This window comes from Chelonoidis abingdonii, chromosome 1 (assembly GCF_003597395.2).
Source record: "Chelonoidis abingdonii isolate Lonesome George chromosome 1, CheloAbing_2.0, whole genome shotgun sequence".
In the NCBI taxonomy this organism is placed as follows: domain Eukaryota; kingdom Metazoa; phylum Chordata; order Testudines; family Testudinidae; genus Chelonoidis; species Chelonoidis abingdonii.
This window is the reverse complement of record NC_133769.1, coordinates 203,379,152-203,403,467: the sequence shown is the minus strand read 5'-3', so window position 1 is coordinate 203,403,467 and position 24,316 is coordinate 203,379,152. Positions and strand designations below refer to the sequence as shown.

Genomic DNA, 24,316 nt, shown 5'->3' with positions numbered 1-24,316 from the left:
TTGATTAAAGTGTTAGAGCTGTGGGAAAGAGTGTATACAGTAGGGGACAGACAAAACTTTTCAGAGATCACTTTCTGTTCATTTGGTGATATGTCTCAGGTGCAACATTGGTAGCTATATGTTTATATTTTAAACGCTGTCTGGCAAACAGGGTTGGTCACTCTCAAACTGGGCCACATTGAAACAAGTGACCTGGAATCTTTCATTTCCATTCAACAACATGATGTCGGGCTCTCATGACGAGATACGTAGACAGTGAGCTTAATCATATAGAACTGGAAGCAAAGGGACAGAAATGGGATGGAAAGTGGTGACAGTGTGTAAACTTTTAGGCAACTAGTGAACTCCTCTTCACCCCAGGAAGCGGGAAAGAGATGAAGCAATGTTGTCCTTTCATGGTGCTCTTGTGCCTCTGAACAGGGCTTTCATACCCTGAACCAATAGATCTTGGAAGTTCTGTGCTGGATCTATGCCATTCCCCTGCTTTCTGCTTTCTCCAAAGGCTGTCTCCCAAGCACACATTCTCCAAACCTCATTCTCCCACCACCAGCAGTCCCACAAAGTTTTACGAGGAGGCTGGAGCAGGGCTCACCAGGGCTTCCCCCATAGCCACTGGCCCTGAAACTTCCATGGGATGGTGGCTGAGCATACTGTGCACTGGCTTACACCACTTAAGATAGCAATGAATACATCAGAATTACCTAGCAAGAAGATATTCTTCAGGGCACAGCAGGGGAGGGGACAGTCCAACCCTTAATGTTTTGGAAACTCCCGATATTAGTAAAAGACACTTTGTTTCCCCATAATTTCCATTTGTTAAACACTGTTTCTTGTATTCCTTTCCTGTTTATTTGTAAAGAGCAGTTCCTAAGGCATCCTAGACCATTATTTGTTTGGGGTTGGAGTTTTATTTCTGTAGTATCATATATTTGTCTAATTGCAGTGAATTATGACAATCTAGGTTTGAATGCTTGAGGAACTACTATGGTACAGGTTTAGGTCAGAAAAGCTGAAAATATGTATTTTAAAGGCCCTCGCCACACCAAATGCTCCTTTTTTATATACAATAATAGGGCACTGTGACTTGTAGCAGATTTTTTTTGTGAGTAGTCCATACTTCATAGGAGTTACACCACTTTGTGATACAATTATTGTGCATGACTTGATTGTGTCTCCTGTTAATACAGAGCAAATAGTTTTTGCTGAATTTCAGATGGCCACTAGCCCGTTAGGTACATTGCCAATGGATCACGGGAAAAAAAAGGCATATGTCAGTGAGATTTTCTGATCTTTTTCCCCCCCTCCCACACTAGGACATCGTCAGAAACTAGATGAGCAGACAAAGCCCGGGAGCTTGTCCTTTTCAGAGCGTCTGAGTGAACTGGAGCAGTTGCGTCGCACAGCCATGAGGGTCAGCCCACATCACCCAGCCCCCACACCTAACCCACGAGCTTCCTTGAGCCACACCACTGCTTTTAACCCTCAGCCTCAGAGTCAGATTCAGGGTAAGTACCTGAAACCCTCCCCTACAGTGAAGGAACCACTGTTGGTCATCAGAGTCTTAACACATTTTGCAGTACTAGAGGGCCCTTCAGGATGCTTTTCCCCCTGACACAATGTTGTTTTGGTAACCAGGAGATGCATGGAAGACAGCACAGTAACTACGATGGTAGGGAGGCCTACATGAAAAGCAGTTCTTCAGGACCGGAGGAAGAGCTCTATGTAGCTCAAAAGCTTGTTCCTCTTACCAACAGAAGTTGATCCATGAAAGATATTACCTGCTCCATCTTACCTCACTAATGGCAATGCCATTTCCAAAGGTCACTTGTGAAGTTTTGATTAAACACAGTGGGAGGAAGATAGGGGTGAGAAAGGCACATAGAACAGATTTTCTTCGCTTACCTTACAAAGCTGTGGGCTTTTTTCTAACAAGTGACAATATTTTTTTTTAAAGTCTAGCACCTTTTGAACATGCATCTACTGTAGCAACTTTCACCTGGACAGTAGAGTTCATTCTGTTATCCTCAGATGTCTTGGTACTGTAATTCTTCAAGCCTTCTTAGGAAAAAAAAAACTATGTTCTTGGATCTTTTTGTATATGTAGCTGTATTCCCTGATGAATATTTAGTCAGTTAATTATATGCATGTGTGAAGGAGACATTGTCAACAGCTTGCAGTGGTTTTCCTAAGAAACCATTCACACGCAAAAGCTCTCTGAGCCCATTGTTTAGCAGAGAAGACCAATCTAGAACTAAGTACTTGCACTGCTAGAAAGAGCAAACGTGTGATAAAAGGATATTCTATAGCTTTTATTTGAATTAAAACTTCTTACTTTGCATCCATTAAATCAGGTGAAATTCAGTGGGCATTGAATCGGATAACTATCCTGATAACTACTGTACATTTTACAAAATTGTCAAAAATGCAGATGCAAAATTAAACACATCTAAAATTAAGGTAAATGACCGTATTTATCTTAGCAAATGCCGTTGCTTGATGGAATTGAACTTTGTCCTTCCAGTCAGAATGAAATAGATTTGATCAAGCTTCTCCCTTGGTGTTCTCTGTAGAACTAGTTATAGTGGTTTTAAATCAATAGTTTTTCTTTAGTGTTCTATTTTTAAAAATCAGGGTTAGTGTGCAGCACTCTTTGCACTGCTTGTAGAAAAGTGTATTACTTCCATAACTAAAGTGTTCGTTATGTATCCTTATCTTCTCGGGCCTGATCGTGGGCCCATTGAAGTCACTTGCAAACCTCCCATTGACTTCAGTGCGTACGGGGTCTGGGTCTGGCCACTATTGAGAAGTAAGTGAGTTGTTGAATTAAGTCAATATGCTATCATGAATTGCATTGCAAAAAATAGTATGCAGAAAAGTTCATGGACCACACAGGTCCTTCCTGGAGCTGCTCCAATTTACACCAGCAGAGGATCTGGTCTTACTTCTCTAACGGCTTTAGGCAGTCACCCTTGCTTAGAGTCTGATTTGGAGAACAAAGTAAGTTTGATTTCTTCTGCCTTCAGATATATGCCTATAAAAGAAAATGAATGTATTATTATGGCTACATGGGTGGAGGTATTAGTAGCAGACTTGCATTCTTCAACTACTTTGGAACACTATATGCGTAGCAGAGTATCAGGTTTAACGTCAAGTATCCCTCTTTTCTTGTTCTGTTTTAAAACTCTTCAGCAGTGCAACTTCAGAGCAATATAACTCTTTCACACTCCTCTAGGGATTCAGCTGCTACTTCCGGAAATGTATTTAGTATATTGCTTTGCTTCTTAAAATACAATTTTGATACATTTAGCCTGTGAATTTATAGGAATAGGTCAGAAAATGAGCGCAATTGAACTTCTAATGTTTCCTCATTGATATTCTCATGCTAAATCACCAGTTTAGTTGTTTTTTAACCCCGCCATGAAAATTGCACATTAGCCTGTCCACAATTTGAACAGCTTGGTGAGACTTGTAGCCACTAACAGTAAAATAAGGCTAAAGCTAAAGCCTCTTTCGGTCAAAATTTAGGGCTATTTATGCAAAGACTCCTTTTTGTTTACACCCATTTTGAGGCCAAGCTATTCCAGCAGTGTAAAGAGGCTTTCAAGTCAATGAGAAGCAGAGCTTTGATATATTTCTCAAAATCGGAAGAATGTCTGATTTCCAGACTGAGCTCCGATGTTACATTTAAGGAGCCAGGGTTTTGAGGGTGTGTTTTTTTTGTAAATAACATCATTAAATTGCAAAATATAGCCCAACAGAAATGAAATACCTCTGACATCTTCCGTATTATTACTCTTCTGATGTGTAAATATTTGCAGCTTCACATACTTTATGTAACCACCTATTGAATGAAGAGAGCATTAGGCTTTTTATAGACAAGAGAAAGGTATAGTGCAGGCTTTTAATTGGTACTGTTAAACTTTGCTTTAACTCACCCCAGTATGAATCACAGGCTACTCCTCTGTTCATCAGAATCTGACTTTTTTTAAAAAACAACTAACTCAAAATAGACATCTTGGGCTAGTTTATAGATTTAAAGGGGCAGGTTGCCATGCCACTAAACCACTGTTTATTTGTTGAGATTTTCATCTATAAAGGGGTTGAGGTTAATTTTAACTTCCTATTTTACCAGGTCTTGAATTTGAACGTAAAGCTGCTTGTGTCATGGATACAAGTCCATGCAAGTTAGGAGATCATAAATTGCTATAATCAAGTTTTATGTTTCTTTCATATCACAAGAAGGGAGAAAGTACACCTGTTCATTTGAAAGATCTAACCATACCAGTTCACCGACAAAAGCTGGTGGGGGGAGAAGAGCGGTTACCACATCACACATGTTTCAAGTTGAAAGATTACTTTGTGCTAGTACTAAGCCTATAATGTTAATGACCTGACCGAACATCCCAAAAACAAGGAAATTCAGTTAAGGCTGAAAATCCAGATAACTATTCAGCCTTAACTCACCCTCTTTTTGTGCAGAGAAAACAAAAGAAACTAAAAACAGGCAGAGCAGGGTGAGCTGGGCCCAGATTGTTGCTTTTGAAAGGTTAGGTATGGCCTTTTACTATGATTTAAGAATATACTTTTGTGATTGAGTTTCCTGTGGTGTCATTCTGGACTAGTGAGTAAATATATAACTAGTAAGCTTGTGATTCATAATGTTGACTGGAGTAGGTGGATACATAATTAGAAAGTTTGAAAAATATGGATTATATGGTTCCATTACAATTTGTCTTGTCAGGGCCAACATAAATATTTTTAAATTTGTAGATCATTGACCCAAGAATCTTCTCCTGTGAGGCCATTAGAGTTGAGCCAATGCACAGTAACTACCATAAGCCATTTTAAGGGGTAAAATATATTTACATATATTTCCAATGAAAGAACTTCATAGTTTTGGTTAATTTAAATTAGCCAAAACAGTGTTTCCAACTCACAATTTATTAATCACCCATAAATTTGAAAAATAAATAAGAGAGAGCTATTTTTCCTGTCTAGAAAAAGCAAATAATCATCTTCAACAACACACTTCTGGTTCTTTTTACACCTTGAGAGCCTTAAAAAATCAGAGCTTTTTTAAAAAAATTGTAACCTAATATGTTAAGTTTCATCTGGGACTACATTTTTATGGCCAAGTTTAAAGACCCTGGAAAGAAGAATTCGTAATAAAAATGTTGACAGACTTTTAACCAATGCTGCAGTTTATAAACAAAACAAAGACTTTTATTTATTTATGTGCTTATTTTATTAATGTAAAGATCTACTCTTTGGATGAGTAAGGAACATTAAAACTGAGATTTTCTTGTTACCACCCAGCCTTTTGTCTTCTCCCAGTATGCTTTGTTTAAGAGACATTTCAAGGTCCATACTATCATAATCTTGTTCCACTGAAAATAGCCCTGTTTATCAGGGTTCCCATGTACTAAAGAAACACTGTAGTGGAATCAAGAGCTATGTGTAAGCACAAGGAATTTAAATGGCTTTGCTCCTATTACAACTGTATGCTGTCCCAAACTTTTCCCCCCACTTTTAAATCAGCTTGATAGGTCATAGGCTAGTAGTTTGCAGTGTTGTTGTAGCCGTGTTGATCCCACCTTGTTTCTCTAATAGGTTAACAGTGTTAGAAGTGTTCATAGGGTAGGGTTTCAGAATGGCCCGGCAGTCAGTGACATTTGCTGCTGAGAATGTCTTTGGCTTAAGTGTAAAATGTAATTTTTAAGGCACTTTAGAGAGTTTGAATTGACTGATATCTTACTGCAGACAGACAGGCAGACACTCAAAACCAGGACAGTGAATTGTTTTTTCACTGTGTAATATATAAAAATACTTTTATTTTTCTAAATATGTTCTCTCTGGGTGACTCTGCAGCTCCCTCTTTTTCGATTAATATATTTTCCTTTAATTGTGGATGCTTACAATGAGTATATAGCTTATTAATGGAATATCATGTTTTTTTGTATTAATCTGAGTAGTTTATTATGATTATTTATACCCCATAGGTCATGTAATTGCATACTTTGTACTTCTACCACTAAAGCTATATAAAAAAGGTTAAACATGAGATCTCATACCTTAACATTACCGATTACATGTCTGCACTATATTTTCAAACAATTTTTGATTGTACATTTATGCTGGTTTCTTTGCATCTGTGATTGTGATAATTATATAATCTAAAAAAAGAAATGGATAATGAGGGGTGTGGATCAAATTCAGATTTCCTTAGGCAATGGCTGGAAGAACAAGTGTACACATTTGCCTGCATTCCTACACCAATGTCTCTCCATACCTACACCTGTACAGTATTCTAAGCAGCAATATTCAAATACATTTGATACAGATTATTCCTGTTAGGAGCATGACAAATCTGCTTTGGTGGAAGGAAAATATAGTTGCCATTGCCACTGGGTCAAAGGATATTTGAAAACCAAGGTATGGACCTTTGCCTCACTCCTAACCCCAGAACGTTCTCCCATCATTCCTGTTGCAGATGGTTTGCAGAGCATCCTCTCCACAGCTTTGGAGACAATTCAAGAGAGGTTTGGAAAACTTTTGTCCCATGCACCCTGTCTTCCTTATGGACTCATGATTGTGTGTGTAGTGTGCGCACATACCTGTGTATGCCTGGCAGCCAAAATCCAACTCTATAGATTTTCATGAATAGGGCAAAGAGATTTCTTCAGGCCTAAGAGGAATGATCTCTTCACTTATCTTTTAAATGTGTTAGTGAATGTCAGACAGAGAAATCTGTTTTTTCCAAGAGTACAATGTGTTTCTTTGACTCACATTTAAGTGCTGATCAGTTAAATTGATATAAATCATCTCAGCAGTTTGTCTTTTAAAAAATGAACAGTGGTGTTCTACAAAAGAACCAAATCCTCAATATCAAATGTATTTATTGTGTCACAAAATAGCTCTTGTAAGACATGATAAGCATACTACCACTGTAGCTATATTAGCGTTCTGGTAGAGGGACATCTTGGCCTCTTCTGGGAGCAGCACAGGAGCAGGGCATGCAGGGAGCCTGCCTTAGCCCTGCTGCGCCACCAATCAGGAGCTGCCTGAGGTAAGCGCCTCCCAGCCAAAGCCCCACACCCCTCACCTCCTCCTATACTTCTGCCCCAGCCCTGATCCCTCTCCTGAATCCAAACTCCCTCTCAGAGAAAGGGGAAGGGGTGGGGCAGGAGGCGGGGCAAGGGTGTTTGGGTTTGTGTGATTAGACACTGCATCGCCTCAACTCTACCGACATAAAACCACATTGATGAGAGGCCTGGGGCTTATTATGTCAGCGTAGTAGGGGAGTTACATCGTCAAGAGGAGCATTTCAATGTGTACAGCTCCACTACAAAACTGTGTAGTGTAGACAAGGCCTAAAAAGTCTCGCTCTGTCAGACGGGTCACTGCTTTGCTGCTACCGACCAATAATCTCACCCTATGTTTTCATTCAGTCAAAACAATGACAAATTGGAGTCCTATTTATGGGCATTAAACTGCTTGGGAATTCCCTGGACTATGCTTTGTAAATCTCCAGGATGAGATAAAATCTCTGTGAACTCCCCAGACATTTCTTATTTCCACTTAGATTGCCAAATATTCTGGAGCTCGTTGAATAAATCTTATTTCAGATACAGGTTCAATCAGCTATCTAACACCAGAGCTGCTGGAATAAACCAAAGCCAGCTAAGAGTTTTTGATGCCAGAAGTGTAACTCTCTCACTTTGCCTGTTAAAGGGAAAACTTCATTTCAAACTAGTGCGTTTTCCTCACAGATGTCCAATGTGTTCTGCCTATCATCATTTCAGTGTGCTTCATGCAGCTCCACTCTTTCCCTGTAACCAGACGTTCCCAAACTTTTCTTATTGCATACCCCCCTTCAGGTCTACCCGCTGCCCGTGTACCCCCTTACAGATGTACCAGCTGTTCATGTACCCCTATCCTTCTCATCACTGATACTTTGTGTGTTCTTCTTAACACTACCTGTCTTTCACCGCCTGTCCATATTTCACCGTTACATACAGATATAGTTACAGTACGACATATACAACTGAAAAAAAACAGAACCCTGAGTAAGTTCTGAGCTCAGTTAGACTGGACAGTTGCTGGGCAACTGAACCCACTCTGTACAGTGATTGGAGGTGAGGGGTCTGCACCTCAGGGTCTCGGCGTGTCTGTGTTCTCATTGATACATCCTGAAGAACATTAACTACCGTATTTTATATAACAAATTCCCAGAGAGTTTTAAAGCTTCGTGTGAGTAGCCTATTATGAAAGTGCAATAAAAATCTACTTTTACACAATTTCTCCTGCATACCTGCCAGAGATGGCTTGCATACTTTTGGGGTACACGTCCCAAGGTTTGGGAACCGCTGCTCTACAGCATAGACTTATCTCTCCTCCATCTTCTCTCACCTGGGGAAGAGCAGAGCAATGAAACAAGCTCTTCATCAACTGGCAGGGGTCCAGAGAGTACATCCAGCCCCATGGCAGAAGCCTTTCTCAGGAATATATTCTATCCCCTTATTTTCAATTCCAAAAAAGTTCTGTGCTGGACTTGAAGTGATTCAGCTATTTAATCAACTGCAGACTCTGATGGAGAGAGGTAGGCCCATCATAGTGTGGGGTAAGCCAGGCAATTTCCTGATGCTTGTAGGTTTAAAGGATATTTGTCTTCATATTCCAATGGCTCTGAAATTCCAAAGATACAAAGGTATTATAGGCGAGGCAATAATGGCTTCTCAGTCCCCTAGCAAGGTCTTCTGCTACCCAAGCTCTCTCTTATCTGTTCCATTCCCTGTGTTCACAGGAAGGTCCTAGCAGAAAGAGCAAATCTGACTGGAGGAATGATAGTCTTGGGTTAAAGGCAGAAACCTGGATTTTGTTTCCAGGTCTGCAACAGACTTCCTGTGTGTCTTTGGGCAAGTCATTTAGGGCCAGATTTTAAAAGCTATTTAGGCACTTAAAGATGCAGATAGTAGCCTAGTGGGAATTCGATACCTAAGCATTTTTGAAAACCCCACCTATTTGCATCTTTAGGTGTCTAAATAGCTTAAAAAATCTGGCCCTTGAGACCTGGCCACAAAATTTTCTGTCTGGTCTATCCCAAGATAAGGTGGAGCTAAGCATGATGTCAGATTGGTGAAGACTTTTTACAGAAATCCAATTTTCAGGTAGGAACAAATATCCTTGTTTCAGTCTTTAATTAACATCACAATTTTTTTTTTTGTAATTTATAGGCTTACTGAGCCAAACTGTTCTCATTTGCACCATCACAAAACTAGAGTCACAAGGAGTTCTCCTGACCTTACAGTGCAGCTGAGAACAGAATCTGGCCTGGGATATTGCACTGGTTCGCACTCTCACTAGTTGCTGTTGCCTTCAGTTTTCAAAAGAGAAGAGTTGAAATAATTTAGATTAATTTCATGCTTCCTTAACACCATTACACTTTTACCACAGTGCCAAAATAATTTCTGGCTTGATCCTGCAAGATTCTGAGCACTTAGAGGTTCTGATTTCGCTTCCTCCCTGTTGCCTTCAGTGGGAGTTAACAGTGCTCAGTACCATGCAAGGTTGAGCCCTTAATGCAATTATTTAAGTCACGCTATTATTTATTTGAGTTTCATATTTGCCATTCAGATCAACTGTGCCACTGAGCAATTAGTATTCTTTCACTAGACAACCTGATTCTGGAGCTCTTGCACAGCTCCTTCTCCCACTACTCTCACCTTTCACATTAACACAGTGAACTTGCTGACAGTGAAAATACCTTCCTGCCTAACAAGCAGGTGCACTGACTATCCTGGACTTCAGACACTCACAAGCTGTTGCCTATCTGATCACATTTTCACATTCAAGTCCTACACCCACTAGTTTTTGGATTATTCTTTAATGGCCTTTGAAGCATGTTCTTGGCCTTTGAATAGCCCAATTGTGATGAAGATTAGAAGTGCTGATTGCAAAACTCTGGTAAATAAAATCTCTTAGTCTTTTACTGACAAACCCAGTTTCTTTCCATAGAATTTGCTCCTTTTAATCCCTTCTTGGCAGAACACTTCATGTTTGATACCAGAGCTCAAATTACCTTGCATGGTAAATAAAATAAACAAAAAATAAAAAAGAGCTCCTGATCCTAAAAAATAAAACCAGCTGAAACTAGCTTATTATTCATCTGATGGCACTCATGTGCCAGAAGATACCAATTTGATTCTGCAACTGATTTTTTTTCCAGGTTGTACTGTGTAGATATTCTCCAAATTGCTGAAATGCTCAGCAGCTGTGCCATGCAAATCACAAACATCTCTAAATGTTATAATTACATTAAAATAAAGATAAAATGATGCGAATATTGTTTTAATTGTAAGTTTTAGATATGTCTTTCTTTTGACTGTAAATGAGTCCAGCAGAAGTCAGATATTTCCCATGATGACTTTACCCTGAGTGAAATTCTCCCCTCTCTATATACAAACAAGACTAGCCCGGGGACAAAGTCAACCCACCTACAGGTAGCTCAGGAGGCTACAATTCCTATTAGCTGGAGTAGCAACCACAGTCTACACATCCACGGTGTGTGAGATCCACACCGCTAAATCCACATAGTCACGGATCCAAGGACCCCTCCCAGGTTCACCCCCACAACTCCACCGCCAGACAAGACTGTCTGAGCTGGCATGACTGCCCCCCAAGCCATATGTGACAAAACAGGGTGCAATCCGGATTAAGGATCAACCCTGCCCTCTAACCCGGGGTGCCCTTTACAATGCTTTGTGGCTGTAGCCTCCAGCCTGGACAGCTCACAAACAGCCTCCATCATGCAAGTCACTCCCAGCTATGTCTGTGTGTGCGCCGCAGCCAGACAGACACACCTTGGCTCTTACTAGCCTTGGTTATACTGCAGGGTGACCCCAACACACCTCCAGTACTAGGTTTTCCCCCAGACATTTATGCCCTGTGCTGCCGAGGCCTGTTCTGGACAATACAAGCTTATATAAAGTCCATTATTGCTTTAATAGAAATAATATGCACAGAATTTGCCACCACAAATGGAGTTTCCCAGACACTTTGGTTTAAACACACTAGATTAGATAAAGCAATGAAACAAATTTATTAACTACAAAGAGAGAGATTTTAAGTGAGTACAGATAATGAGGCATAAAAGTCAGAAATGGTTATAAGAAAAATATACCAAACTATTGTTAAACTCAAAACAAAGTTTTCTCACCACATGCTCTCAGCAGGCTTACAGACCAAACTTCTTAGGTCAGGACCCTTCCCCCAGTCCAGTGCTACTGCCTTCGTTCTTCAGGTGCTGTGACGGTGATGGGCAGAGAGATGGGGAGTGCTGTGGGGGTGTTTGTCCTTCCTTTTTATAGTGTCAGTTCCCCTCTTGAAAAACATTTCCAGCTGACATTCAGGAGACAAAGAGTGTATAGGGAAGCATGTTCCCTGCTGCTTTTTCTTCACTTGTTTGAGCGCCCTTTATTTCCCTTCCTGCTTAATGACTCTGTTTAGTGCTGAAATGCAAATTAAGCAGAGCACATATTCCTTTGCTTGAGACAGGCCTGTTTGACAGCCTCAGTTTGGAACATGTATTAAGAACATGATTATGTGGAATCTTATAACTTCATATACGACATTGCCCCACACATTTTATCAGGACAATAATGACCAGCAAATTCTAAATTTCCAAATGATACCTCAAAAGGCATATTTTATACAAATATTCAATAGAGTGCAGAGTATGGATACGGGTTACATGCTAAATCCACATAATCATGGATCCAATGACCCCTCCCAGGTTCACCCCCACAGTTCTGCCTCCATACAAGACTATTTGAGCTGGCATGACTGCTCCCCAATCTATAGCACACAGAAGTGCAGCACCCTCCTTTTCACCCATGAGCCCTCACCTACACACACTAGGGTTTAAATAGCATGGCGGGGCTTGTGTTGGCCCTCTGCATGAGGGTGAATTTCAGATCTGCAATGTGCAAATATAATGAATCTGTTCATACAGAGATTCTTGCCGTGAAACAATCTGGACTGCTCATTCTACTTTCCTGTTGCAGATAAGAGTTTCACTATTTCTGCTTTCTTTAAGGGAGGAGATTATGCACTAGATTTTTTCTCTTAAAATAAAATATAAAGTGCACATTTCCCTTGTCACATTAGCAGGTGTGGCCTTTACAAGAGGCTGTGTGGACAGAGTTACTGTCATGGTCCTGAGGGGCTTACAGAACTCTCTCCATGAATAGCATAACAAATACACATTGAGCACTTAGCATAGCTATAAATAGGCACACCACTGCAGCCACCCAAACCATTGGAGTCTGCCTGTCTTTAGAGGCTCCCTATGCATCCCATACATGTGGTGCATAAGGAAAGAGGGGCTTGATTACATACAAAACAAAATGTGATTGGATAAATCATGAAAAACAGTAAATTGTATGAAGAAGAGCATATTATGGACTGAACAAGATTATTGTCGCAATATGACCATTCTTTCTCCATTAACACATCTCAAATATAAGAATTGATGTAGTGGGAAACGTACTCAGAGACATTGTGTGAAATCTACACTAACAAAGAAAGTTGACATTTCTAACAAGTGTTTTCTTTCTGTCTCTGTTTCAGAGATTTCTTAATTTTTATCGATCGGCTGAGATTTTCACTAGTGAGTAGTGATTTGGGTTGCCTCCATTTTTGGATGACCATCCTGAGACACCTTAAAGGGGCCTGGTTTTCAGAAACTGCAGATCACCCACCTTCTGAAAAATAAGACACTTCAAGATTTTCAGATGAGCATCCAGCAATGGAAATGGATCACCACTCACTTTTGAAAATTCGGGCCACAGTAATTTAAATTGTTTGCTCTTTTGATCATTCATAATCATGAAAACTTTTAGAGGCGACTTGATCAGTTATAGATTCTCTTAATTTCTTGAAGATCAAAAATAAAATCTAATCAAATGTCATTTGATCTTTGTTTTATTCACTGCTAAGTTGTTCAGTATTCAGAGAAGTTGTTATAAGCTCCTCTTTTCTTTAGTATATTGTTTTGTCAAGCAGAATTGTAGAAATAGCAACACTTTGACAAAGTGATTATTTATTTGTATAATATGGTTTAAAGCTAGGCTAACATACCATTTAAGCTGATTTCAGTTGTCCCTCTGAGTTACTCAGGAACTCCATGTACAAAGGTATTGAAATACAGCATATTTTATTTTAAACATCCTGATTACAAAATATGCCCAATGACTGCACACACATATGCATATGAGTAATTTTACTCAGAGGAACAGTCTGTTTGACATCAATGAGACTATACACATGTGCAAATTTACAAGCAACAGTATTAGCATATTTGGGCCCTATATTACATAGTTTATGAACAACAATATCACCTAGAAATGTCTGCAGCTGCTATATACATTATAAAAGTGAAAACTTTATTAATGAGCATAAAGAAGATAGTCAGGTAAAGATTGCAAATCAGGACTTGCAAACTATATTTGCCTGCCTTGCATATAAACATGCGTTGATTATTAGCATGTTGGCATTCCCCCGCCCCCCAAATACTTCTGTAAACTCACTTTCAGCTTCTTTATTATTTTAAGTGCATACCTCGCTGCTTGTGCCAGACTATCATGTTGATTCCACTCAGGAGACTCTACCCTTCAAAGGCCACTCGCAGCTGTGGCTCAAACTGTCCAGCCAAAAGCATAAAACCAAACAGGTGTGTGTGACAGGAAAATGGCCACAGCTCCACAGCTGTGAGTGCCTTGATCTATTATTGGAGAGGCTATGAATCGACTCTGAATTGGGGGAGCAGCAGCCAGCCTGTTGACTTTCACTCTACAAGGGAAAGTGAGCACTGACAATAAGTGTTACAGAAGCAGAGGAATCGCAAAGAGAGCCGTGCATGGCTTAGTTAGCTGCCCTGGGATAGAAGAGTCATTCAGAGGGGTTGTTGTAGCCACAAAGAAATCAGGACTTCAGAGCCCAGTCCTGGCTTCTGAGGGGTGCACAGAGCCCTGACTACATTATCAGCGAGCAGTCACTAGAAGGTAAGGGCTGCGAAGTCTGGGGCAGCCAAAAATGGCTGTCGAGATCTAGAGCTGCTGTTGCTGTTCCAAACAACAGCCATTAGCGAGTCAGGGTTTCAAACACTGGACACAGCCACTGAAGGGTGCAGAGAGGCAGGACTGGCACATGTGACATGACAAGAGATAAAGACCGGTCTGTTACTAGCACTTCTGTGTGTCACACCTTTGTCACATGGCATCAGAAATAAATGGAATCTTATCACTAAAAATAGAGCAAATGAAGCCACCTGAATCTGGAAAAGAACCTGGAGGAGGTGGCCACGGGGTTCCATCATTTTCCAGAAAGCAAGTAGTATAGCAGAGAATGCTGAGTGAAATTTTCTATCTTGTCCATCTGATTGGGGCCAGGAATCAAAGCTGAGTCTCTCATCAGCACTCCTGTATATCACACCTTTATTACAGCTCTGCGTTCTTGGCACCTCCAAAACCAGCAGGAGGAATAATTCTTTGGGAGGTTTATGAGACTGTGGATAACCAAGCATAACCGAGAGGTTCCTTAGTCCCAGAGTCTAAATTATTGCTCTGACCTGTCCTGAGAGTGAACAAAATTATAGCCAAATGCAGATTAGGGACAAGTTCAAAGCAGGTATCAGGAGATGGAGATGAGAGAGTAAAATCTGATTTTCCTAGAAAAGTGGAGGAAATGTATATGAGAGTAAGCAACTGTGTTAATTCTTGTGCTTGTTTGGTCATGTTCAGAGCCTCATAAAAGCCCATGGACAGGGAATAATTTTCTTTGAGAGAGTAGCATGTACGTGTGAGTTCTAGACATTAAACATTTCCCTAAGATGTAATTCTTTCCCTCCTGTGCTTTGAATAAAGCAACTTTACAAGAAGTACTACCTCACAAACAGCATACGTACGAGGGCTGTTGGAACAAGATAGGGCAAACATAAATGTGTCTGTGCTAGCTGCTCCACCCAGCCTCTCTTTATATGACAAAAAAAAATGTTTCTAATAACCCAAACAGGCAGGGTCTGATCTGCACAGACAGTCTGCAGGCATCTGCCCAAGAAGCTGACGGTTGGCTGGTACATCCTCGTCTGATTTATGTTGTGTGTGTGTTAAGCCTTAAATTGTTGAGTCTCTGGCTGGCTGCAGTGGTATTACTGGATGGTTGGTGCATGTTTTCAGCTCACAGAGCTGGCTCTGAGACTGGGGTTGTTGGTTCTGAATCAGTTCCAGTCTCACACCTGTCTGAAACAATGAAGGCCTTGTTAGACACATCTCCAGCAAAGTCTGTCTTATTACTTATTTTTCACATTTGGAGAGGGGGGGGAATAGAGGGGAGACTGAGGAAATGCTGTCTCTTTAAAAGACACGTTCCTGATCCTCTGATGCAGCATCCTTTAAAAAAAAATTAAGGGAAAATGGATTTATAAAACAAAAATAGCTTAATCCTGCAGTAAAACATAAGGGACGGCTATCCTCTAAGGGCAATTTTATAGGACTGTGCTGGTGGATTGGACATGGGAGACATGCATCTAGTTTGTCACACAATCACTGAAAACATACCTTCTGCTGCTTTAGTATTATCAGTATCTTCCCATGGCTTTGTCTTGTGTTTCTGCTGCTGCTGCTCCTTCCATTTCTTGAGAATTTAGTGCTTGGGGTGTGATGTTAGAGTACTCCAGTCCCCAAGGCTGTCAATTTGTTGACACAGAGGTGGCACAAACATAGGCAAGTGCAATCCAAGCTTCCCTTTGCCATCAACTCATCTTCCATCAATCTTTGGTTCTCTGTTCTCTTGTCCCCTCCCTGCCCCAGTTCTCCTGTTCAGGTATCTTAGGCCTGGCCTATGCCTAAAACATAGGTCAACCTCGCTACATCACTCACACCCCTGCCAGAGCTATCAAGTGGACTTAAACCTTGGTATAAACACTGCTAGGTCGATGTAAGAATACTTCCATAGACCTTGCTACTGTCTCCTGAGAGGCTGAATTAATTACAGCAATGGCAAAACCCCTTCCATCGCTGTAGCAATTTAATGGCATTATAGGGCTACAGCTGCAATGCTGTAGCTGTGCTGCTGTAGTGTCTGTAGTGTAGACATAACCATAGATAGACTTGTGACCTTCAGAAACTCTGCTATTGGCTAGTCCTTGTCCTGCATATTAAAATGTTATGTCAGAGTCAGGTTCTGATTTGTTCTCTGGCTCTGTTCTTTTCCTGTTATTGGTCCTAACCCTGTGCCGATACATGCCTTTTCTGCTGTACTTTTCTTTTCAAGGTCTTTCAGATGTGGAGGAAAAGGGAATTGTGGCCCATGGTCCATCAAGGTTTATTTTCTGTCAGGTATGTTAATGGGAATGTTTCCTCCACCAGGAGGGTGGAGAGGAAGAATGATCTTGGGGTTAAAGCACTTGTTTGGAATTAAAGGGATATGGGTTTCGTTTCTAATTCTGCAACAACCTTCCTGTGAGGTCTTGTTCAAGTTACTTAATCTCTCTTTGTCTCAGTTTTCATCTGTAAAATAGGGACAAAAGCATTTCCCTACCTCATAAGCATGTTGTGAAGACACAGCCACTAATATGCAACTCTCAGATATTATGGTGCTGGGTCATAATACAGATGGAAGATTGCTCATCTGCGCAACAATTTTCCTACCATCTTTTTATCCCCTCCATTTATGCCCTGACTCCTCCATTTTCTGTCCATATCATCAATGATAATAACCATGCAGAGATGAATGTGTATATGAAGTGTGGAGAGAAGTGGAGAGGGAAGGGGTGGCCCGTATGCTGCAAAGTCCCTTATCTCTCCCTACCTTCCCTTTTACTAATCTCTCTGCACTCTTTCCACAAACTGACCAATATGTATGTTTCCAAGGGGTTTTTAAAGGAAAAGAAGAAAGATGTATGTATTGGAAACCGTATTGGTTTGCAGTAAGATTTGAAAGAGATGAAATTAAGTGAAAACTATGGAGCAGATTGTCAGCTGATGTAAACTGGCATCGCTCCACTGACTTCAAGAGAGCTACGCAGATTTACATCACCTGAGGATCTGGCTCTGAATCTTGACAGGATGATCTGCAGCATAAAAATAAATGATTAACCAGTGCAAGAAGTGAACATAAAGACAGATGTTATAATATGCTTTTGTTGGTGCTTGCATTTTCTTGTTTAAAAATACTGCAAAAGCCCTGAGGCAATGAAACACAGACAGGAGTGTGATGTTATCTCACACCTATAAACCTTGCTCCGAGTCCACTGGTGGCCACTATCCAGAACGACAGAGTTCAGACAGACTTGGTTGTGCTAAGTATAAATGGCGCTTTCAGTCTTGAGTAAACAGCATTTTGCTCCAGGGCCCAAATCCTTCAAACATTTGCCTAGGTAATTGTCTGCTTTTGCCTTTTAGTGTCTCATCATCAGCTTATCTATAGGTTCAGACTGGCTAAAGGAGCATGTGAGGATGGGGTGGGAGCAAGCTATTTTGTATTTAATTCACTTGCAAGAGAGACTAATACAAGGGTAGCTAACTCATCATTTTGGGATCATGTTCGCAAAATATGTAAAATATGGCATTTTCTTTTAAAGGAATTTAAATTGGCTTCTTGCTGTCACTTTGCAGTTTTAGGTCATTTTAAAAAGACAGTCAGAATAGCTTTGATCAGTTTTGTTCTTACTGTTGTTTATAAGAACTCTTAGGAGTCTTGAAAATGAAATACATTTTCTGATTGAAATTGTTTTTTGTTCCATTGTACACACAGACCAGGTTACATATGAGTGCTCAGCCACTGCCATTATTTCCCCCCATTAGAAATAATGAGCTTTGAAGTATTTATTTTTAAAACTAAACACACACAGTTCCTGGACTTTCCACACAGGCATTAACAAAAATGTACAGTAGGTCAAATTTGGGGTTTACCAGTCTTGACATACCGTTTTAAATAAAGCAGGAAACTGCATATCAAGATTCCTTCAGTTTTGAGGTGATTTCTTAAAGAGTTAAGCAATCATTTTCCAATGACCTTATTGTGCACTCCTTACCCCGGCAAAACCACTGGCTTCAATGAGTTCAGGGGGGCTTAACTGGGATCAGTCAAGTTTTAGATATAGCTGCCGGTGTGTAAGTATCCATGAGTATGATAAGAGCTATTATATTACTGATCTTTTCCAGCAGAAAGTCTAGTCAGATGACATAATTTGAGACACAGGAAGTGCAATTCATCTTCCTGAAACATGGAGGCGGGAGGAGCATTTCCAAGTTGTTTTGAAAAGAGTTGTGGTTACTTTATCAGTGGTTTAATGCAGAACATACAATAGTTTTCCTTATTCATGCTGAGCTATGGAAAAAAAATGATATCCTCAGACTGGCAAAGTTCTGGCTCCTTGTTAATTACTAGTGTTAATTATTCATGTCTTCATATGTGCCATTTTGTAACATTTTTTAGTAAATAGTAATCAGATATTAAGATTAACATTGTTTTATATTATGTTACAATATTCATTATACTGTGTAGTTCCAGCTATATGTACATTTATTTTCATTTTCTAGTCTATTGTAATACCACCTGGGCACAAAATGGAAATGAAGGCCATTCTTTTTAAATGGAGGGACCTACAGTTAGGAGCACAAATCCATATTTCATCACTTATATTAAATGGCCTGTTTTTGAAAGGTGCTGAGCCCCCACAGCTCCCACTGACATCAAATTGCTAAGAGATGAAATGACAGCAAGTGACTGGGAGCCAGGAGGAGCCGAGAGTGGTCTGCACTTTTGAAACTCGGGCCACATATTTAGGCGCCTAACTTTAGGCACTTAACTTTGCAGATACTGGCCAATGGCTCCAGTCCTACAAAGACTTGTGCACGTGGTTCAGTTTGTCACTTTGGATGGGATTTTCAAAAAGTGACTTAGGAGTGTAAACTCCATGGTGCTTTTGAGAATCCCACAATTGGACTTCAAAGTTTACGGCTTATGTCTCTTCTCCTTCAGATTTAGATTTGTCCTGATCTGAAATTAGTCAATGTAGCATTGAAAAGTGAATTGCAAAGTTAGTATTAACTTTGAAATAAACCTAGATACTAGTGCTGATACCCCCACTTATATGACCTAGGGGTGGAGGGGAGGCCATTACATTTTCGCTTACCTTTCTTTTACTACTTTCTTGCTCTAAATGAAATCCTCTGGCATTTTCTGATTGCCTAAAGAATCACAAGATACAGCTTTCTGTGACTTCACTGGTGCCATAGAGCTGCATGGAATTTCTGATATCCACAATGTTACAGTAAGATGCATTCCTCAACTAAACAGGAAGTGCCAGAGGATTTCACAGAGAGAGGAAAGCATTTCTTAAAAGGTATGTTAAATGTATTTATGGGTTGAATGTGTCCCACAGCCCAGTTAGTTGAGGCTTTCAGCACATTTTTCTGGGCTTAACTCATTTTTCATTTCAGCTTTGCAGATCTTCTGTAAACCAGTTTGATGTAAATCATTAGCTCAGTGTTTAGAAAAGCAGAGACTTTAATACTGTTTTCAAGAGCTATTGTTTTCTTCACAAGTCACCCACTTCATTTAGTACTTTAATGAGCAACAGTTTCATGGTCATCTACTTTAAAAAGCCCACGGTACACTCTAAGCCAAAGTAACTTTAAAAATATATGTTCACATGATGGAGACTTTACTTCACCTTGTAAATCAAAGCTATACTCTGGAGAGCGGTTTCATACTACTGTGCTAGGTATCATTTTTCTCAAGGTGACTTCATCTATTAAAGTATGAAGGTTGCATTTGATATGTCATTTACTTTCTCCAAGTCAATAAAATGAACCAGTGCATCTTTAGATCATCAGAGGTCTGCTTGTTAACAAAAGGTTTTTTTAATCATAATCTGTGTTGGAATTTAAAAGAATCCAGGCAGATTTAATTTGCTATCCTGAATAAAAGTTGGGAGGGGGGCATGATATTCTGCTGCTGTGTGTAGAATGCCCCTAGATGAGTTCCACATTATTAGTTTATGTTCTCTCTTCTGAGCACTAGGGATGAGATCATGAAAGTGTAAATGGCTGTTATCTTCAAAGGCCTCTTTTATACTGACAAAGCTCCACCTTGCCAACCTGTGTTATTAGTCTATTTCAATCCTAATTAGTACACATCAAGGTCAGAGTTTTGTGGTGGATAAAATGACTGCAAACTCCAGAGAGCAAGTTTTTTCTTATGCAGCTTTCATGTGGAGAAAGAGGGAGAGAGACGTGCTGAAGATATGAAAGATGGGATTGGGAAGGGGTCTTTGCTTATCTGTGGGCTAGAGAATTTTAATATGGGGTAATTAGTTCACATCTTCAGGAGCTACCTGTGAGACACCTGATGCCGTGTTGTAGTCATTCATTTGTCACTGTGTCCCACAGCAGTCTGTATAGACTTGTTGAGGTTACTTGGTTCCTTGCTACTCTTTATTTCCAAGGGGAATAATTCCTCTAAGGAATGTCCAACCTCAAATTGAATGGTCTTCAAACATATGTATAGAAATAGGAGGCAATTCCACAGGAATTAAAACCAGGCTGTATGTCTTCATGACTGTTCTTTCGAACACAAGGGCCCAAATCCTTCTCTGACCTTTCAAGAAGATGTCTTAGTGGTCTGGCACTGGCAAATTACGTTTCCAGTGACCCTTAGCCCAGGGCTTCTGAGAGCCCGCACGGCATGTTGGAAGTAGGAAATCAGAGCAACACCACTTCTGCTAATCACTCCTCTATTCCTCCTCCGCCATTCCCCATGGACTGGCACCAGAAGGCAATTGGTGAATTCCTTGAATCTCCCCTCTCTTGTGCAAGAAAAGTATTGTAGTAGTCACTAGAAGACAGGATGGTATTGTGGTTAGGGCACAGAACCAGTACTCTAGCTAGATGGCGCTGCTACAGACTGAGCTTAAGCTTTGATTCAGCAAAGCATTTAAGCACCCACTTATGTGCTTTGCTGAACTAGAGTCTTGCTATCTTTGTGCTCCAATTCCCTATCTGTAAAACTGAGGATTATAATAATATTGTCCCTCCTCATGGGTGTGGTGTGAGGGTAAATTCATGAACATGTGTGAGGTGCTAAAATTCTACAATGATGAGGAACATACCAGTGCCTAGATAAACAGATGTTTGAAGCAGTGGAGCTGCAAGGTGGGGCCAATAGTAATGTTTGTACAGTGCTTAGCCCACTGGGGGCCTGGTGTATGATTGGGGCTCCTAAGAGCTACAGTACTACAAATAATAATAATAATAATAATAATAATAATAATAATAATTAATAATAAGGGTCAGTTATATGCCATGTCTTATTACAAAGAGTACAGCAATAGCTTGTGTGAAACTGTCAGGGTAGCCAAGGTATTCTTTGACTCCCGACTCTTAGAGCTGTGATTTTCTAGCAATTCTTTTTATGCTCTAGGAGAGAATTTGGGGACAGGGAGGGGGGGAAACTGCAACATGCCAGAGTCTGCTTGAGTGCCTTTCACAAGAGGCCAAAAAAATGGAGGTCAGGGTTGAATTCTTTGATTTCACTCATTGTTAATATTCTTTTTTGGAGAGTGAGGAAGATGGTGGGGTGCATAGAAGGAATAGTTTTTTGAATGAATAAATAAATAAATAACTCTCCAGGGTGAGTCATACCTCAGAAAACAAAAAACAATGCGTCCTTAATTTACAAAACTCAGCTTTCTGATTTCTGTGTGTCGCTGGCACTGCGAGACTCTGCCGCTTGCACATAACACAGTCGTGTTCTTCAAAGCAACAGTGACGCCAGCCCAGGAAGAGTGTGCTTACTCAGTGGGAGAGATGGTTTATATTTCATCTGAGCAGCTTATGTACTAACCTGCTAGAACAGCACACACATTGATTGTGAAATCACAGTTTTCACAGTTCGGTGCTTGCTCTGTTGCGCCTCCCAGTGTTGGTATCAGGTTAGCAAGAAGAACTGCAGAAGATTCCCGGGGGACCCCAGACAATCACTATTTCATAAACATTCTCTCATTATTATTTATGTATTTATTTGGCAGTACAATGCAGCATGCAAGCTGTTCTCGGCTTCTAGCTTGGACAGTTCATTAGGGAGGCCCTAAGCTGCAGTGTAGAAGAATGTAGAGGGTGGGGAGATCCCTTCAACAAGTACTTTCTTCCATTGCCTTTGGTATCCTCTTGGCATTTTTGCTATTTTGCAGCATTCACTTGCTGGCATGGCCTGGAATACAGTGAAACAAGTTAAAACAAAATGTTAGGGAGTGCTTGTTTTTTCCCTTCTGTAAGAGGGCAGCCTTACCAGAGCACCCTCATGTGGCAAGTGCACCTGCCCTTAGTTTCCACCTCTTCTAAGTCCCCAGAAATAGTCCAAAGCATTTGCCCAAATATATACATAGCCTGTGTGGAGTTCATGTATTCCAAAAGTACTGTGCCACTAAATCATAACAGAACCTGTCCCAGCACCATAAACCAGCAGTCCTCCAGCATAGTCCAAACTGTAAGAGCAACATACAACCCTGGCATTCCTCACCACAGCCCCAGCTTCCCTCACCACACCCCAGCACTCAGCCTAGTCCTTTCCTGTCCTGGGATGCATCCCTGCTTTTCCTAGTGGTAACCCCCTCAGCCTCTATGCTGGGAGCATCCTAGCAGTGGAGCATCACCTCTCATGGTGACTCTGGGCCCAGCTCTCCAGCCCTGGAGATGTCAGCGGGTAAGTCCCTCCACTGTACCCCTGCCTTGAGCCCTCTCTGGCCCTTGGCTCTGGCTCAGAGCCAGCAGGCATCTCCCTCTGCTGCTCTTCCTGCCTTCAGCCCTTTCCAGCCCTGACTCTCTGGCTTGAAGACACCAGTCAGCAATCCCCCCTTGCTGCTTTCCTTGACTTTAGAAACACCTTCTGCTTCCTTCTGGGACATTCTCCAGTCCCTCTGACAGCTCTCACCTGCCTCTGACTGAACCAGTCTGCTCTGACTCACTGGGACTCTATTTCCTAACTTCCTTCATGGACTTTACTGGGTCGTTCCTTGATCCTTTTCAGCCTCCAGCTGCAATGCTGGTCTTAATCAGCCAAATAGGAGAACTTGCTCTGGCACAGGGCTCTGGACCTACTTCATTTACTGGGGCCAGCCACCCAGTGACATCCCCAGTCCCACCCATTTTTAAAGAAGAAGTAGTCGAAATTGTTCATGTGTTATTTTGCAAAATTGCAGTGGTGGGGGGGATTAAAAACTGGAGGATTATGATTCCCAGCAGTGAGAGGCACTGCGGGATTTGCCTCCTAAAGACTCATTTCTGCGGCAATGCCTAAAAGAAAATAGCCAACTGACAAATTAGTGCTCCATAGAGGGGAAGCTGGGGACTGATGATACACAGAAAATAAATAAAAAGCAGAACTAACACTGGAACTTCCAGCCATCACCTCAGCCTCTTGGCCTGTTGTGTCTCATCCTCCACAATATGTGTTTCTTTTTTGTCTCTCACATTATAGGATGCCCACTTTGTAGAGACTGTATCTTCTTACATAGCTGTAGAACAACCAGCATATTTTGGCAACTGTGGCAATAACAATATTAATAACAATGATAATTAATAATAAGCGTAGGGAATTCCACAAAAAACACAGTAAAAGTAAATTAATAGGGTGCAACCTTTTGAAAGGTTGCCACTCTAGCCCATACTCTGCTCTAAAACCTAAGAATTGATGCTATTGCAGGAATTGTGTGGAGCTGCATGCATGTCATGGTCCCATGGGAGACGAGGCTCAGACGCCTTGAACAGTTTGAACATTTCACAAAACCTCAGAAGCACTGAAATAAAAGTAAATATTGGGGTATGAGGCCAGTGCTGAAGGTGCCTTTTATGGAGAATGAGTAGTTTTGGCAGTGCCATGAAAACATGATGTGCACCATAGCCCGATGTGGCCTTCATTTACACTGGTTCATATAGTGGAAGGTATGAGGTAATTTGGGGGCTCCACACAATCAGAGATTTCAAGCCAACAGTGTGCTGTGAAGTGCATATAAAGCGGGCTCCCATGGAGGAAGGCAGTGAAGTTGATGTGGAACAGGCAGCTCAACCTTAAGCATGTAAAGACAATGGAGTGGTGGCAGTCACTGGAATTCTCAGCCGAAAGACCCATTGTCAACCATTGCAAATGTAGAGTGAGGTTTTCAAAGCTGCAGTGGGGATTTGGATGTCCAATTCCCGTTCATTTCCAATTTTCAAGCCCTTATGTGGCTTTAAAAGTCCTGTCCCTAAAATTTGTG

General features: G+C 40.9%; 1 protein-coding gene across 5 annotated transcripts in view; it reads left to right on the top strand.

The window, feature by feature from the left end:
* The window catches only part of RUNX1 (RUNX family transcription factor 1), a 203,260-nt gene that overhangs the window by 164,306 nt on the left and 14,638 nt on the right, over positions 1–24,316 (top strand). For 3 of the 5 annotated variants that reach the window (XM_032778410.2, XM_032778416.2, XM_032778436.2), the window contains one exon: positions 1,314–1,505. The exons of the other annotated variants lie outside the window; for them this stretch is intronic. In XM_032778410.2, coding sequence (XP_032634301.1) covers positions 1,314–1,505 — 192 coding nt within the window. The remainder of the gene's footprint in view (positions 1–1,313; positions 1,506–24,316) is intronic. 5 annotated transcript variants of the gene reach the window in all.